The following is a 14674-nucleotide window of genomic DNA, read 5'->3' as shown; positions in this document are numbered from 1 at the left end:
AAACTCCTTTCATTGTGAACCTGATCATTTTGCTGTAATTGGGAATTTTTCCCCCCCCCTTGGGTAGAGATTCTAAGTGGGTAAACTGTGGGTTTCATAGTCGTAGTGCTGAAGGTTCCAGGAAATGAAAACAAACAAGCAAACAAAAACACAGTGCCTAGGTTTCCCAAACGGTTTTGAAATTCCTTCGTGATGAAAACCTCATGCAAAGCCCATTCCGGATCTTCACAGGGAACCCAGAGTGGGCCTGACTCTGAAGCTTGCTTGGGCCTCTTCTGGAGGGGTCCCGACCCATCCTGGGAACCCCCTCCCGGGGCAGCGGGGCCCACAGTTGATCCAAGCCTTTCACTCCCTCAATGACTCACTTGCTTGCTGGGTCTTTGTTTTGGGGCCACACCCCGCGTGGTGCTCCTGGCTGACGCTGTGCTCAGGAATCACTCCTGTGTGAGGCTCAGGGGACCAGAGCGGGTGCTGGGGATCGAATCCGGGTTGGCTGTGTGCAAGGCCAGTGCCCTCAACATTGCACCATCGCTGTAGCCCCTGCCTGGCATTTTTTTTTTTTTTTGCTTTTTGGGTCACACCCGGCGTTGCACAGGGGTTCCTCCTGGCTCTGCACTCAGGAATTACTCCTGGTGGTGCTCAGGGGACCATGAAAACTAGCTCTTATTTAGTTATTATTTATTTTTTGCTTTTTGGGTCACACCCGGCAATGCTCAGGGGTTACTCCTGGCTCTGCACTCAGGAATTACTCCTGACAGTGCTCAGGGGACCATATGGGATGCTGGGAATCGAACCCGGGTTGGCCGCGTGCAAGGCAAACGCCCTACCCGCTGTGCTATCACTCCAGTCCCCTGCCTGGCATTTTAAATGTGTTTCTTCCCACAATGCTTTGCGGGTCAGCGTGCTGTTTGCGATGGGATTTTTTTCCAATAAAGCCCCGGCCTGCCCCCATCATCACACCCTAACTCACATCTCCGTAGTGTGTTAGATTTGTTTTCTGCAAAACTGAAAACAGATGAATTACTTTGTGCTGGGGAAAATGGTGGGGGGTTGGGGGCTGGTACTCTGAGCTTGCAAAGACCTCCCATCCCCCCCTGCCAGGGGCAAAATATTCAAATGTCATGATTAGTGATATTTTTAAATGCCCTAATTATAGACTTAAGACAGAGGCCTTAGTGGGGCATTAGGGAGTTTGTGAGACTTCATTTAGGAGTTGAAACTGACTTTTTTTTTTTTTTTGCATCAATAAAAATACAGTTGGCAGTCATCGGGTCCAATGCTCACATAAATCTTGAACTTTTGACTTAATTGCCACGGGAGTTCAAAGGGCACGGTGGTGTGGTGGAAAGAGGACTGCCCAGGGATTTGGAGAAGGGGTTGAGCCTCAGTCCAGCCTCTGGCCATGTGACCTTGATCAAATCACTTAGCCTTTCTGACTGACATGGATCTCATCAGCCCTGGACCAGTTGGTCATCGAAGTGTCTGCTACTACCGTGGTAACACGATTCCGTGGCTTCTCTCGAAGCTGACAGGCTGTGTTTTCTGTCTCTCTGGCTTGTGAGAAAACAAACTAACAAACAAACAAACTGTCCTTCCGTTGTTCATCGATTTGCTCGAGCGGGCCCAGTAATGTCTCCATTTTGAGACTTGTTACTGTTTTTGGCATATTGAGTATGTCATGGGTACTCTCGGTAGCTTGCATGGCTCTTCAAGAGGGGTGGAGGAATCGAACCCGGCTTGGCCCGGCTGGCTGTGTGCAAGGCAAACGTCCTACCGCTGTGCTATCGCTCTGGCTTGTGAGAAGGAGCATAAAAAATCTTACTGCTGAAAACTATGGTTTTCGTGGGGGCAGGCCTAGCAGTGCCTGCTTTCTCGTTAGGCTTCAATTCCAGGATGCAACGAAGCCCCCTGAGCTTATTGCTGTTGACAGAATCAGTATCGGCCTAGAACATACAGACTTGGCAAGTCCGGTGGGGAGGGACCTTATCAAAGCACTCAGTCCAATGCCTTAAGCTTTTAACAGCTGCCCATCTGGACCCTCCATCTCTCCGTCCAGCTTGAGTGTCGACTTCCTAAGCAAAGGCAATTCAGAGTACACCCCCTTTGCCCCAGTGCCCAGCTCTTGTGCATCGGGCACAGAGGGAATCTCGGCACAGACACCTGGCGAGAAGCACATCAAGCGGCCCAAATGGAGGAAGCTGATGAACGTTTCCGTGGGCCCGTGGCGTGAGGGAGGGCAGCCACGGTTTCCGGGTAGGGAATGATTGGCAGGTAGGCCTTGAGCCTGGGATTTCTTTCCTTCCTTCATCCCAGCCGGGTCTTCTTGTCCTTTTCATGGGCTTGTGTGTGATTCGTGTTTTATGGTTAAGAAAACATGGGTTTTGGGGGCACTGGGCAGCCTCGGAGGAGATCGAGAGTGGATTGAGTAGAAAGGGCCAGCACCATAGCATAGTGGGGAGTTTGCTTCGCATACAACTGACCCGAGTTCCATCCCTGGCATCACGTATGGTCTCCAGAACCTGCCAGGAGTGATTCCTGAGTTCAGAGTCAGGAGGAACCCCTGAGCATTGCTGGGTGTGACCCAAAAAAGCAAGACAAAACAATCAAAGCAAGGGTCAGAGCTGTCAGTGAGATCCCTGTTTACTCCCGATTTGGGTGAGTTCCTTTCCCCGTGTGCCATCAGAAGTGCCCCCCCCCCCCCCCAGGGCAGTCCACTCCTCATTGACCCCAGTGGTAGGGCAGGCAAGACGGATCCAGGGTTACACTCGGGATCCAGGGTCACACTCGCGGGCGGCTTCCCCACAGCCTCCCATGACCTGGGCTGCAGAGACCTTTTGGATAAAGGTGTTCCATCTACACCGTGCAGGGCACCAGCATCCATCTACACCGTGCAGGGCACTGCTGGGAGACTTGCTCTCTCTGCTTCTGTGTCCGTTTGCCCTTGGAGGCAGGGTTTGTTCTCCTGCTGGGAGCCCACCATTCCTGAACTTTGCTGGGAAGGGGCTGCTTGAGGGGTGTGGCCTGCCAGGAGTTTTCCATCAGTTGCCTGCTAGTCCTTGGGGACGTGGAGGAGGGGCTGACCAGTCTCTGAGTCGAGCCGGCAAACAGGGATCTGGCAATAGTGACTTTGCCCAGGACACGAGGCTGCTGATGCAGGAAAGACCAACAGCAGGCAGAGTCATCACTTTCCCTTTTTTGTTGAGTTTTGGGGCCACACCCGGTGGCGATGCTCAGGGCTTCCTCCTGGCTCTGTGCTCAGGGATCACTCCTGGTGGTGCTTGAAGGGGGGGAGGGGGACTCGATGGGATGCTGGGAATCGAACCCAGGTCAGCTATGTGCAAAGCAAACGCCCTATCTGCTCGCCTATCTCTCCAGTCCAGGGAGTAATTATTTTTCTAGGTCTTACAGGTTCTGCAGGCTTTGCCTCGATGCATTTCACTGTGGCCAGATTGGGAAATCGTTCCTCCTCCCACTTCTAAGGAGGGCCCGTACACAGGCCGCCCTAAAGGAAGGCAGGCCTGGTGGCAGAAGCAAGCAAGGGTGGGCCGTGGGGTGGGGGGCTTGGGGATACAGGCCGTGGAGGGGGTGTCCTTGTCCCTTCCTTTGCCCCTGGCACTCCTCTCCTACTCCCCTCGGCTGCCTTTTCTGTGGAGTCGTGAGTCAAGAGCTCTCTGTGATTGCAGATGCCTCGCAGCGTTACTCGTCTGCTCTCACTTGGTCATTAGATTTATGGGGCCCTGTCCACCTTGCGTCCCTGAGACATGAGATAAGAAGCCCCGCGCCCAGGCCCTGCCCCCTGGCTGCATGTCTGCATGGCGTGGTTTTTTTTTTTTTTTTTATAGCCATCGTGTGGATGATTGCAGTTTCACCCCGGGGAATTGGCTCTCTGCCCGAAATTCCCACGGAATTCTTTCACTCTTGTCTTGAAATTGCTCCTCAAGTGCCAAGACCAAGGTGCTGGCTACTATGGTGTGGAGCGAGCGGGCTGGGTGTGCTGGGGTTCTCCTGGAGGTGGTTGCCCCGTCAGTGATGGTTTAAACCAGTGAGTGGGACTTGGAGCAACACATCTAGTCTTTAGCTAGTGTCAACTTTCTAAAGTTTCTTTTCTTCTTCTTCTTCTTCTTCTTCTTCTTCTTCTTCTTCTTCTTCTTCTTCTTCTTCTTTCTTCTTCTTTTTTTGTACACTGTAGGGAACGTTCAAAGCATGCCTAATGGTGTGTAAGCGCACATCTGTTGATTTCTTTGGTTTACTTATTTATTTTTGGTCGGGGGCCCTACCCTGTCATGTGCTACGTCCACTGATGGGTCCAGAGGCACTCCTGGCTGTGCCAGGGGTTACGGTGAGGTGCCCCGACTGGAATCTGGCCTCCAGCTTGTATGGGGTCCAAGAGCCATCTCCCAGCTCTCTGCTGATTTCTTAGGACAAAAGGAAAGACATTCCAGAGGGTCAGCGTGGCAGTAATTGATGCTCTCTGAAAGAGTCGTTACATGAATATTTAGCTAAGTCACATGAATAGGCCATTGTGTGGATTGAAACCAACACCTGACCGCGTGAGGTTTGCTTTTCATGTAGGTTGATTTGTAAGTCATTGTGTTGGAGCCACAGAGCTATTTATTTTGTGCCCCTAATGGTTTCTTTTTTAGTGGCCATGACTGTGAAGGGGTTTTTCGAAGTGGCAAAGTTTTGCTTTTATCTGGGACCACAGCCAGCTGTGCTCGGGACGGACTCCTGGCTGTGCTCAGGCATCACGCCCAGCAGACCATCTGTGGATGCTGGGGATTGAACCCAGGTCAGCCGTGAGCCGGGCAGGTGCCCTCCTCGGCTGTTACTACGTCTCAGGCCCTGTAGTAGCTTTTCAGATGAAAGGTGATGAGATCATTTCGCTGGCTTCCGGGGCCCTGCAGGGCTGGGGGTTGTGATTGGGGAAGGGGTGGGCATGGAGGGGGAGACATTCCCTGGGGACCCCTGCAGAGAAAGGTGTGTTGATGGGTGTTTGATACCCAAACCGGGTAGGTGCCTCCCAAGTTGCCTACTCATTGCTGAAGCAACTGGACGCAGAGGCAAGAAACGGTCTCCTGTCTTCGCCCCCTCCTCTCCGGCCTCTCTCTCTGGTGTTGGAGACTCATCTCATGGTGTTGCTCTTTGCACTAATTCGCATCTTGTCAGCATCCTTCATCCCCTGCCTCATCGGTCCCTAGATGAGCAGGAGGATGAAGATGTACTTGCCTTTGTTAAGAAGTCTCAGGGCCAGAGAGATAGGATAGTACAGCGGTGAAGGAACTTGCCTTGCGTGAGGCCAATCTTGGATCCACCCCCAGTACCACATATGGTCCCCCATGTATCATAAGGTATAGTTCCCCCGTCCCTCCCCCTGTAAAAAAAAATCCCAGTTCCAATTCTCGGACTAGGTTTCAGAACATAGGCAGGTGTGCGAGATGGTTCACCCCCATTCCTAATTCCAACGTGAAAACCTCACAGTCATTGCTTTCCAGAGCATGATTTTTAGCATTCTAGAATGTTCTAGTCCTTGGTTGATGGATACTTCAGAGATTTTCGTTATCTCTTTGCTACGACAGACAACAGACATTATGTGTTGAAAGTTGTCGGACAAACTTTCAGTGGGTGTTCTGGGCTGGAGTAAAGTTGGTGTGTACTTTGGGTCCAGGCCAGCTCTGCAGAACTCCGGCTTACCCTCAGAGTGGTTGAAGGTACAGATTCCGACTGTTAGCAGAACTGGCGCCTACTGGCTGGGGAGAGCAGGGGTTTAGACAATGGGCTGTGGGAATCCTGGGTTCCAATCCCAACTGTACCTCTTTCTAGTTCTGTATTGTGAGGCAGATTATATAACTTTTTTTTTCTTTTTTTGCTTCTTGGGTCACACCTGGCGATGCACAGGGGTTACTCCTGGTTCTGCACTCAGGAATCACCCCTGGCGGTGCTCAGGGGACCATATGGGATGCTGGGAATCGAACCCGGTTCGGCTGCGTGCAAGGCAAACGCCCTACCCGCTGTGCTATTGCTCCAGCCCCAGATTATATAACTTCTGTGCCTTGGTTTTCCCATCTGTGAACAGGAGTTAGAACTGTGTTTTCTGGTTTGGGCTATCATCAGGATGAGTGTGTTAAGCGTACAAGGGCCTTTGGTGCATTTGTGGCCTGAACGAAGATGTACCGTTATTGTGAGTTTAGGCAAAACCTTCCTCCCTCGACTATTTGAAACCATCTCTTTTCTTGAGTTTAAAAATGTGCTTCTGTCTCCCGACTTAGAGGATACTGTTCAGTATAAGTACACTTCTAGGTAATGAAGTAACGTTTCATTGGTGAGAATGGTGGTAGGCATACTGGTAAAATTAAGGCATATACAACCACGAAAAGATTTTTTTTCCCCAATTAAAAAAATGTCAGTAATAATGGTTTTTGAACTTTGTTCTGTAAAGTGTTGGGAAAGAACATGAAGGACTTAATCCTATCAGGATGTGCTAGTTATTCTGGTTGGGAGAGGGTGTTGGGGTCTTCAGAAGGGGGAGTGGTACACTGGTGATGGGTGTGGCGTTGGAATCATGTGCGTGAGAAATCATGGTTAATAGCATTGTTAACCACCTAATTTCAGTTAAACAAATAAAAAAAACACACAGTGAAGTAAGGCACTGGTGGTTGAGTTGGTGGGCTTTTGAGCATAACTTGGTTTTTTAATTGGCGCTTCCATGCTGATGTGCCCTGTTTGGGGAGGACCCAGTTGGGATGATGTTGGTGCTGAACTTCAGGTAACGTTGTAATCTGTGATGCAACGCAACTCTAGACCTGAGTACGGCGAACAGAGGGACAGGGGTGCCTCTGGCATCTGGAAGAGGCTACAGCAATTGCCCCCAGCCCAGTGTACATTGCACCCCAAGAGTTTGAAAAATGTCGACTTGCTCCCAGGTGCTGTGGAAGGACCTTACCTGCCGGGAGCTCAGTGGAGGGGTCCGAATCAGGCATCTGTTCATGCCCTTGCTTTTCCACTGACAGGAGCGCCCTACTGGACCAACACGGAGAAGATGGAAAAGAGACTGCATGCGGTCCCCGCAGCCAACACGGTCAAATTTCGCTGCCCAGCTGGGGGCAACCCGACTCCTACTATGAGATGGTTGAAAAATGGGAAGGAATTCAAGCAGGAGCATCGCATCGGTGGATATAAGGTAGAACTCTGTTTCTTCCCCCCCCCCCCCCCCCTCTCCAACATTACTCAGAAGAGACAGAATTTTTGTTGTTGTTGTTGTTGCTTTTTTTGGGTCACATCTGGTCATGCACAGGGGTTCCTCCTGGCTCATGCACTCAGGAATTACTCCAGGTGGTACTTGGGGGACCATATGGGATGCTGGGAATCGAACCTGGGTCGGCCGTGTGCAAGGCAAACGCCCTACCCGCTGTACTATCACTCCAGCCCCCAGAATTAAAAAAAAAATTTTTTTTTATTGAATCCCTGTGAATTTTCATTTGTTTTATTTTGCCTTGTTCTATTTGTTTTGGGGCCACACTTGGCTGTACTCAGCACTTTCTCTGTGCTCTGGTGTCATCCTCAGGGGGACTGTCTGTGAGGCCGGGGAGTGAAACTGAGTTGGCCAGCACCCTACCCTCTATGCTATGGCCCCAGCTCCTGTTTCTTACATTTTTATTTTGATTTGGGACCCGTACCCGGTGGTGCTTAGGAACTGTGTCAGGGGTCACTGCTGGGGGATCCTATGGGCTACCAGGATCGAACCCAGGTTGGCTGCATGCAAGGCAAATGCTTTAATCCTTGTCCTGTCTCTCCAGGCCCTCCTTCTTACACTTTAATTGTCATTTCTTTCTTTCTTTTTTCTTGCTTTTTGGGTCACACCTGGCGATGCTCAGGGGTTCCTCCTGGCACTCAGAAATTATTCCTGGTGATGCTCAGGGGACCCTATGGGATGCTGGGAATCATACCCGGGCCGGCCGCGTGCAAGGCAAACGTCCTACCCGCTGTGCTAACACTCCAGCCCCAATTGTCATTTCTTTACAGGGTGAAAAGTCTATAGGAACTAGAAGAGATTTTTTTTTAAAAGAAGGATAATTATCATAATCGATCACTTCCATGTTTGATACCTTAAAAAAAAATAGTGAACGACCCTAGACTTAGCTATAATTTGAAAGCCTAATCCTCGTTCGCATTGTTCTTTGTGTAAGGAGAGTTTAATAACAGGAGGGTCGAAAGTTGAGAGTCTGTTTTCTGTACGCTTTATAGTCTGTAAAATTGAAACCGGAGCGGAATTTGAGAAGTGTAAGCGCGGTAGCTGTGTGCCAGCAGGGATGGGGGGCGGGGAGGGGGGCGTCGAGGAGGAGACTGAGGCCTGCCAAGGAGGTGGGGATTCAGGGGGGAAGCCCCCCACCCACCCTCCCTCTTCGGCTTCCTTCCGCTGGGGAGGTGTCTGCTCCTGGGTCACCTCGGGTCCTTAATCCCTTGCCACAAGGTCCTGTCCCCAATGGTCCCTTCCTCCCAGTGGGTGACCGGGAAAAGCCAGAGACTCAGGGGAGTCAGAGGACCAGTCAAACCACTGTCCACTGTCGTGTTTCCTGGAAAGTGACGGCTATTGCTTCCAGTTACAAAGCAAATCGCCAGGGGAGCTGATTAGCCAAAGGTGGGGGTCTGGCAGGAGAATGGGGTTCCTGGGAGCCCTCAGTCCCTTGGGCCGACTTCTTCCCAAGTGCTTAGCAGACCTTGGCAGCTCTACCCTCTCTTTATTTTTTAATTTTGGGCCACGCCCAGTGGTTCTCAGGGAATCACTCCCAGGGGTGCTCAGGGATCACCATATGGGTGCCAGGATCACTTCTGGGTTGTCACTGAACTATCTCCCATCCCAGCCTGCACTCGTGAGGGGGTGGGAGGGCTCTGGGGGGCTCTCTTTGGCACCATGCAGGTGACGTGAGACTACAGGCTCCCGCACCAGTGCTCTGGGGCCTTGACTGTCACTCATCATCTTTAGAGGATGACTTTCTTTTGTGAGTAGATTTTAGTTACTGTAAAGCCCACACCCTGGGGAGCTGGCAGGGAAGGCCCCGAGAACATTTTCGAGCCCATGGGGGACGGTTTGTGTTTGAAACAGATATGAGCCCCTTGGAAGCTGGGGAGACGCTGGCAGGGTCCTCGGTGGCGGCTGCTCCTGGGGGAATCACTTTGTTTGGGTTTTGCTCCCCCCCCCCCACTTCCGTTGTACTGGAAGGTTCGCTCTGACTGCTGATGGTCTGGGGTCAGGCTGCCGTGCCCGGCCGTCCTTCCACCGTGCTGCTGGGTCCTCGCACACCAGCACAGCTGCTTGCCCAGGAGAGCCGCGTCCCTGGCCCATTACTTTTTTCCACTTATTTTTGATTTGGGATCACATCCAGCAGTGTTCAGGGCTTAGTCCTGGCGCTGTGCTCAGGGATCCATATAGAATTCTGGGGATTGGACCCAGGTCAGTTGTGTGCAAGGCAAGTGCCCTTCCCACTGTGCTATCACTCCGCCCCTGGCCTGTCTATTATGCAGTGGCCTGGGGAATGAGGGCGCTAAGACTGGCCCTGAGGTCCGTCACCACGTGCTCTGAGCCCGCATCCCAGGCATGGCTCCCTGTGTTCCGGAAGAGCCCACATTTGAGCCCCGTGTTCGCCTGTGGGAGGCTGGAGAATAGCTTTCATCTGAGAGCCTGGAAGTCGGGGCCCTGGGTTGCTAAGCCTCCAGGACGTCCTGTTCCCCAGCCCATGGACCGAACGTCAGGGCAGTGGTGGGGAACGCACATGGGCTTGCAGGTAACTGCATGTGTGTGGGAGGTCACTGGCTTCTGAGCAGGTGCAGTGCCGAGGCTTCCCGGCCTCCCACCTGGTACTGGGGAAGACACTCGAGTTCCAGCAGTCGCCTGGAACCCGCAGCCCTCGGCTCTTCCCGGGAGGCACCCAGCACCACACATGCATGTTTCCGAGAGAAGGAGCAGTGGAATTGGAGTGTGTGGGAATACAAATCTGATTTTTATTTTTAAATGGGGAGGCAAGAGGGAACTGGTGCCACCCTTGGGTATGTGCCGTGCGGGTCCTGGGGGCCGTGCTGGCTCTGCGGAAAGTACGCTGTGAGCTGGGCATGGGGTGGCAGTTTCACCCCACCTGGTGTCACGGGAGTGACCCCGGGCAGGTCTTGTTGTCAGAGAAAATGTGCCCTTGGACGTTCATTGGGGGATACCTGGAAACTCAGGAGTTCCAAGCACCTGCAGGACTTTACCAGGTCAAACAGGGTCAAACAGGGTGTCCAGCATGCATGGGGCGATGTGGTCACCTCAGTGTCAGCCTCTCCAATCAGGTGCTGGCCCACAGCAGGCCACCAGTCACTGGGTCCTGGAGGTCACAGCAGCTGTCCTCTGCTTCCCCCACAAGTCCTGACTGGACCTCTGTTGGGGGCAGGGTCACTGCCTATGCTGGGGTCTTCCTGTGCTCAGGGATCACTCCTAGTTCTGTGCTCAGGGATTGTTCCTGGCTCGGTGCTCAGTACTTACTTCTGGCCCTGTGCTATAGGGGTCACTTCTGGCCCTGTGCTCAGGGGTCACTCCTGGCTCTCTGCTGAGGACTTACTCCTGGCTCTGTGCTCAGGGCTCAACACTGGCTCTGTGTTCAGGGCTCGCTCCTGGCTCTGTGCTCAGGGCTCACTCCTGGACCGTGATCAGGGCTCTCTCCTGGCTCTGCTCAGAGCTTACTCCTGGCCCCGTGCTCAGGGACCACTCTGGCTCTCCTCAGGACTTACTCCTGACTCTGTGCTCAGGGCTCACTCCTGAGACATCAAGCCCAGCTCAGCCCTTGCAAAGCTGGGCCCCTGCCTGCTGTCCTACCTCTCGGGCCCTCAGTGATGATTTCTGACCCCAGATAGACCAGTGTCAGGAGAGCAGTCAGGGAGACGATGGTGGCATCCAGTTTCCATGGCCCATGTGAGGTTCACGTTGTCAAACATAACATAAATTTAATATGAAATCTGCCATTTATTTTCCAACCTTTCTCCTTTCCCTAAACAGAAGCTGTATCCGTTAGGCATTAGCTCCCCCGTCTTCTCTTCGCAGGCCCCGGAAGCTTCTCATCCCTTTCCTTCCTCTACGTTTGCTTGCTTGGTGGCTTTTCCGTGGAACGCCGAGCCTTGCACTGAGTTTTTCCTTCCTGAGTGTGGGACTCATTTCCCAGTAGAAGCCCGGAGCAGTCCCACTCCTTCTTGGGCTCACATGGAGTCCCAGGGTCCCAAACTGCCTCATTCTGCTTGTCTGGCTTCTGATACTGGACACTTCAGTTCTGGGGGCAGGGGTAGTCATGCACACAGGTGGACACACAGTCCTTTCTGCCCCCTTGGGTCTATGCCTCAGAGCCAGCACTGGGTCCTGTGCTAGTTGACCGTGTGAGGAAGGCGATGCACCTTCTAAAGTCTTAAGTCCAGCAGGCAGTGGACACCATCCTCACAGTCGCAACCAGGTACCTGTGGGGAGGGCGTCCCTGATGTTGGTTTGGTGGTTGGGGACCAGCCACTGGACTGTGCATCTTCCCTTTTAGTATCCACTTGGCACCTCTGGAGGGGTCCACTGGATTCGGCTGAGGGGAGGGAATGTTTCTGCCCACGTCCATTGTCCATTGTCCCATTGTTCGTAGGAGGGGACTGCCCCACCTGAGAAGCAGCTGCTAGGAGTGGCCTCAAGCTGGTGTTTGTCTTCACATCCATGGGGCAGTGACTCCTCAGCCTGGGACCCCCCCCCCCCCAAAATGCATGCATGCTTTAAAGGGGGCTCTGGTCCCTAGACGATGAGCTCTGAGACTACATCCTCGACCCCCAGGATGTGTTGAATGGGGGTCATGGGCCAGGGCCCGCTACGCAGGTCGGGGTTTAAGTCAGTGTTTCCTAAAGCAGGTGATCTGGTACTCGGAGGGGCACTGGGGCTGTGGGCGGGAGGGGGCTGGGCGCTCCAGTGCAGTTCCCTCGGTGAAGGTGGATTTGGGGGTGGGGGACACAGTGAAAAGGGAGCAGTGGCCAAGTCAACCGGGGAACCTCTGGCTGAAGGGACTCTTGCCTTTTGGGGTCCTTTGGGCTGGTTTGTGGGTGCTGTGAAGTCTTGGGAGCCCTTCTCACCCCCGGGACACAGCGTTGATCCACATTTCATCCCTCGACTGGGTGTTTATTCTACTTGTTCCTGAACACCTGTGTCTTTGGAAATGTCCCGGGTGTTTTTTTTTGTGCAATGTGGGACCCAAACATGCAGGTACAGGCTGGGGTGTGACCTTTCCCCTCTGCTTCGGTGAGCTGGCATCTTGCCATCTAAGTCTCCGTTCCCACTGGCCACCAGGAGAGGTGGAGGGCTGACCTGCCCCCAGGGAGACTTAGGTAACAGGAATTCTGGGAAAAAAAAAAACCAAAAACCAAAAAACAAACAAAAACAAAAACAAAAAACTGTCAGGGGCTACCTTCTGCCTTTGCGTTGACTGGGCGAGTGGAATGTTTGTGGAATTCACTTTTCGTGTTACCTGCGGGAGCTTAGCCCGTTTGCCATTTAAAAAAAGTCTTTAGTTTTGCAGCGCCCCAGCCCCTCGAATTATGTTGCTTGGTTGATGAAAAGCAAGTGAAGAATTCCATCAAGATTTTGCCTCGGGCAGGAATGAGAAGAAAGAATCGTGCCTGTGTTGGAAGGGGCACGATTCTCCTCTGAGCTTCCGGGTTGGTTGGGTCTGCCGGAGAGTTCTTAGGCGATCAGGAAGGGATGCCCAGGCAGCTGCATGCACCAGTTGTGTGTGTGTGTGTGTGTGTGTGTGGCTCACACCACACATGCAGTTTCAGTTTGAATCTGAAAAGTGAAAATGAGAAGGAAGTAAACAACATTCCTCATTCCACCACTTAATTATGGAAAGTAGAGTGCCAACCATTTAGTACATTTTCTTTCTGCTTTGAGCAGTGTTTAGGCTGCATGCCTATAGAGCCAGTTCAGCATGCATCACTGGGGCTGTGCGTGTGTGTTCGTATATGTGTGTATTAGTGTGGCGTGTGTGTGTGTGTGTGTGTGTGTGTGTGTATGCGTGCGTGCGTGTGCATATGTGTGTCCAAGTTTGACAAAATGGAATCATGGCTACGCATATTTGAATCCAGGCTACTTTTTTTCATTTATCAATATTTTCAGGGTATCTTGCCAGGTCTGAACATAAGAATACTCCTTTTGGAAGAGTACTTCCAGTTATTCTCTTCGAATAAATTACTCTTCTGTCACCTGGAAGGAAGCATCCATTCTCAGTGCTCTTTTTCTCGACGGGCTCGGAATTTTTATTATTACAAACAGCATCTGTTCATGCCCCTTGAGTCCCTGCTCTTTTGGGTGGAAACTAGGTTTGGAAACGTGGAAACAATCTGATTCCTCTACGATGTTCCTCCCCCCCCCCCAACACCCCTTCCCCTACCACACCCCCCCAGACCCCAATGTGGTGCTAACAAACGATTCCACAGGGAGGTTTTCACCAACCCTTTTCCCCCCGGTGCCCTGCTCCCTCCTGCTCCCCCTGCGCTGGGTGACACAGATCTTTCTAATGGCAGTTAATCAGCTAGTGAATAACAGCCTCTCATTATTGTTTTCAATTTGCATCTCCCCAGACTTAATGAGCCTGGTTTCCTCTGAGTCGGGCGTTTGAGTTCTCTCTTCTGTGGGGAGAGCCTCGCAGACAGCAGGACGGTGGTCCGAGAGGGCCGAGGAACCAAGGAGAATGTGAGGGAGGAGAAGACTCGCTTCCATTTTGGTGTAGAGAGTGTTTCTTTTTTCTTTCTTCATTTTTTTTTTTTTTTGCTTTTGGGGTCACACCCAGCGATGCACAGGGGTTATTCCTGGATCTGTACTCAGGAATTACTCCTGGTGGTGCTCGGAGGACCATATAGGATGCTGGGAATCGAACCCAGGTTGGCTGCGTGCAAGGCAAACGCCCTACCCGCTGTGCTATCTCTCTGGCCCCATAAAGGGAGTTTCTTGGGGTCCCTGCAAAAAGTGGGCGAGGCAGCCAGTGCAGCTCTGAGGACCATGCACCTGGCTTGGTGCCTTTGTCCCTGTCTTTATACAGCTGTGTTTGTGGTGCACGGCTTGGTATTAAGCACTCGCTAATGAATGGTCTAATATCCCCCCCCCCCCCCCCACAGAAGTGTCAGACTATCTCCCCGGGGCTCCTTGGGGTGTCCGGTGGGTAGAGGCTCTGTCCAGCCTGGGCTTTGCGAGGCACTGGGCACCATTGGCAGTTAATACACATTAACCCGCTGCATGGGGCACTATTGATTGTGTGTCTCGGACTCCAAGGGCCCAAACAGCCTGTTTGGTAGATGAGATTCTCCTTGTGAAATCATTTGGTAAACGTTAACTGCTGAGTATTCATGGTGCCTGTCCGGGAAGTAGATAAGGAGTATGGAACATGCTGACAGGGTCTTCCACTCGAAGCTGGGCCCCCCCCCCCAAAAAAAAAGAGAGAGAGAGAGAGAGAGCCCGGCCCGGCGGCCTAGCACGTGAGGGCAGGGCTGCGTGCGTAAGATGTCACGGCTGAGCCGGGCCACCGCCTCCCTCCACGGCTCAGGCTCGGCTCCCTGGGGACTCTGCCCGGTGCCAGATCTGGACCCAGGCGCGAGAGAGACATTGACAGTCTGGACGTGGCCCAGGGCCAGGCACTAG

At 52.6% G+C, this 14674-nt stretch overlaps 1 protein-coding gene across 6 annotated transcripts in view; it reads left to right on the top strand.

Annotated features, from left to right (window-relative positions):
• FGFR2 (fibroblast growth factor receptor 2) overlaps positions 1 to 14674 on the top strand; it is a 110385-nt gene that overhangs the window by 35208 nt on the left and 60503 nt on the right. For all 6 annotated transcript variants that reach the window (XM_056120481.1, XM_056120480.1, XM_056120479.1 and 3 more), the window contains one exon: positions 7008 to 7177. In XM_056120481.1, coding sequence (XP_055976456.1) covers positions 7008 to 7177 — 170 coding nt within the window. The remainder of the gene's footprint in view (positions 1 to 7007; positions 7178 to 14674) is intronic.

The sequence above is a fragment of the Sorex fumeus genome, unplaced genomic scaffold (genome assembly GCF_029834395.1).
Source record: "Sorex fumeus unplaced genomic scaffold, SorFum_2.1 ptg000043l, whole genome shotgun sequence".
In the NCBI taxonomy this organism is placed as follows: Eukaryota; Metazoa; Chordata; class Mammalia; order Eulipotyphla; family Soricidae; genus Sorex; species Sorex fumeus.
Note: the sequence above shows the minus strand (reverse complement) of the source record. Positions and strands in the feature narration are given on the sequence as shown.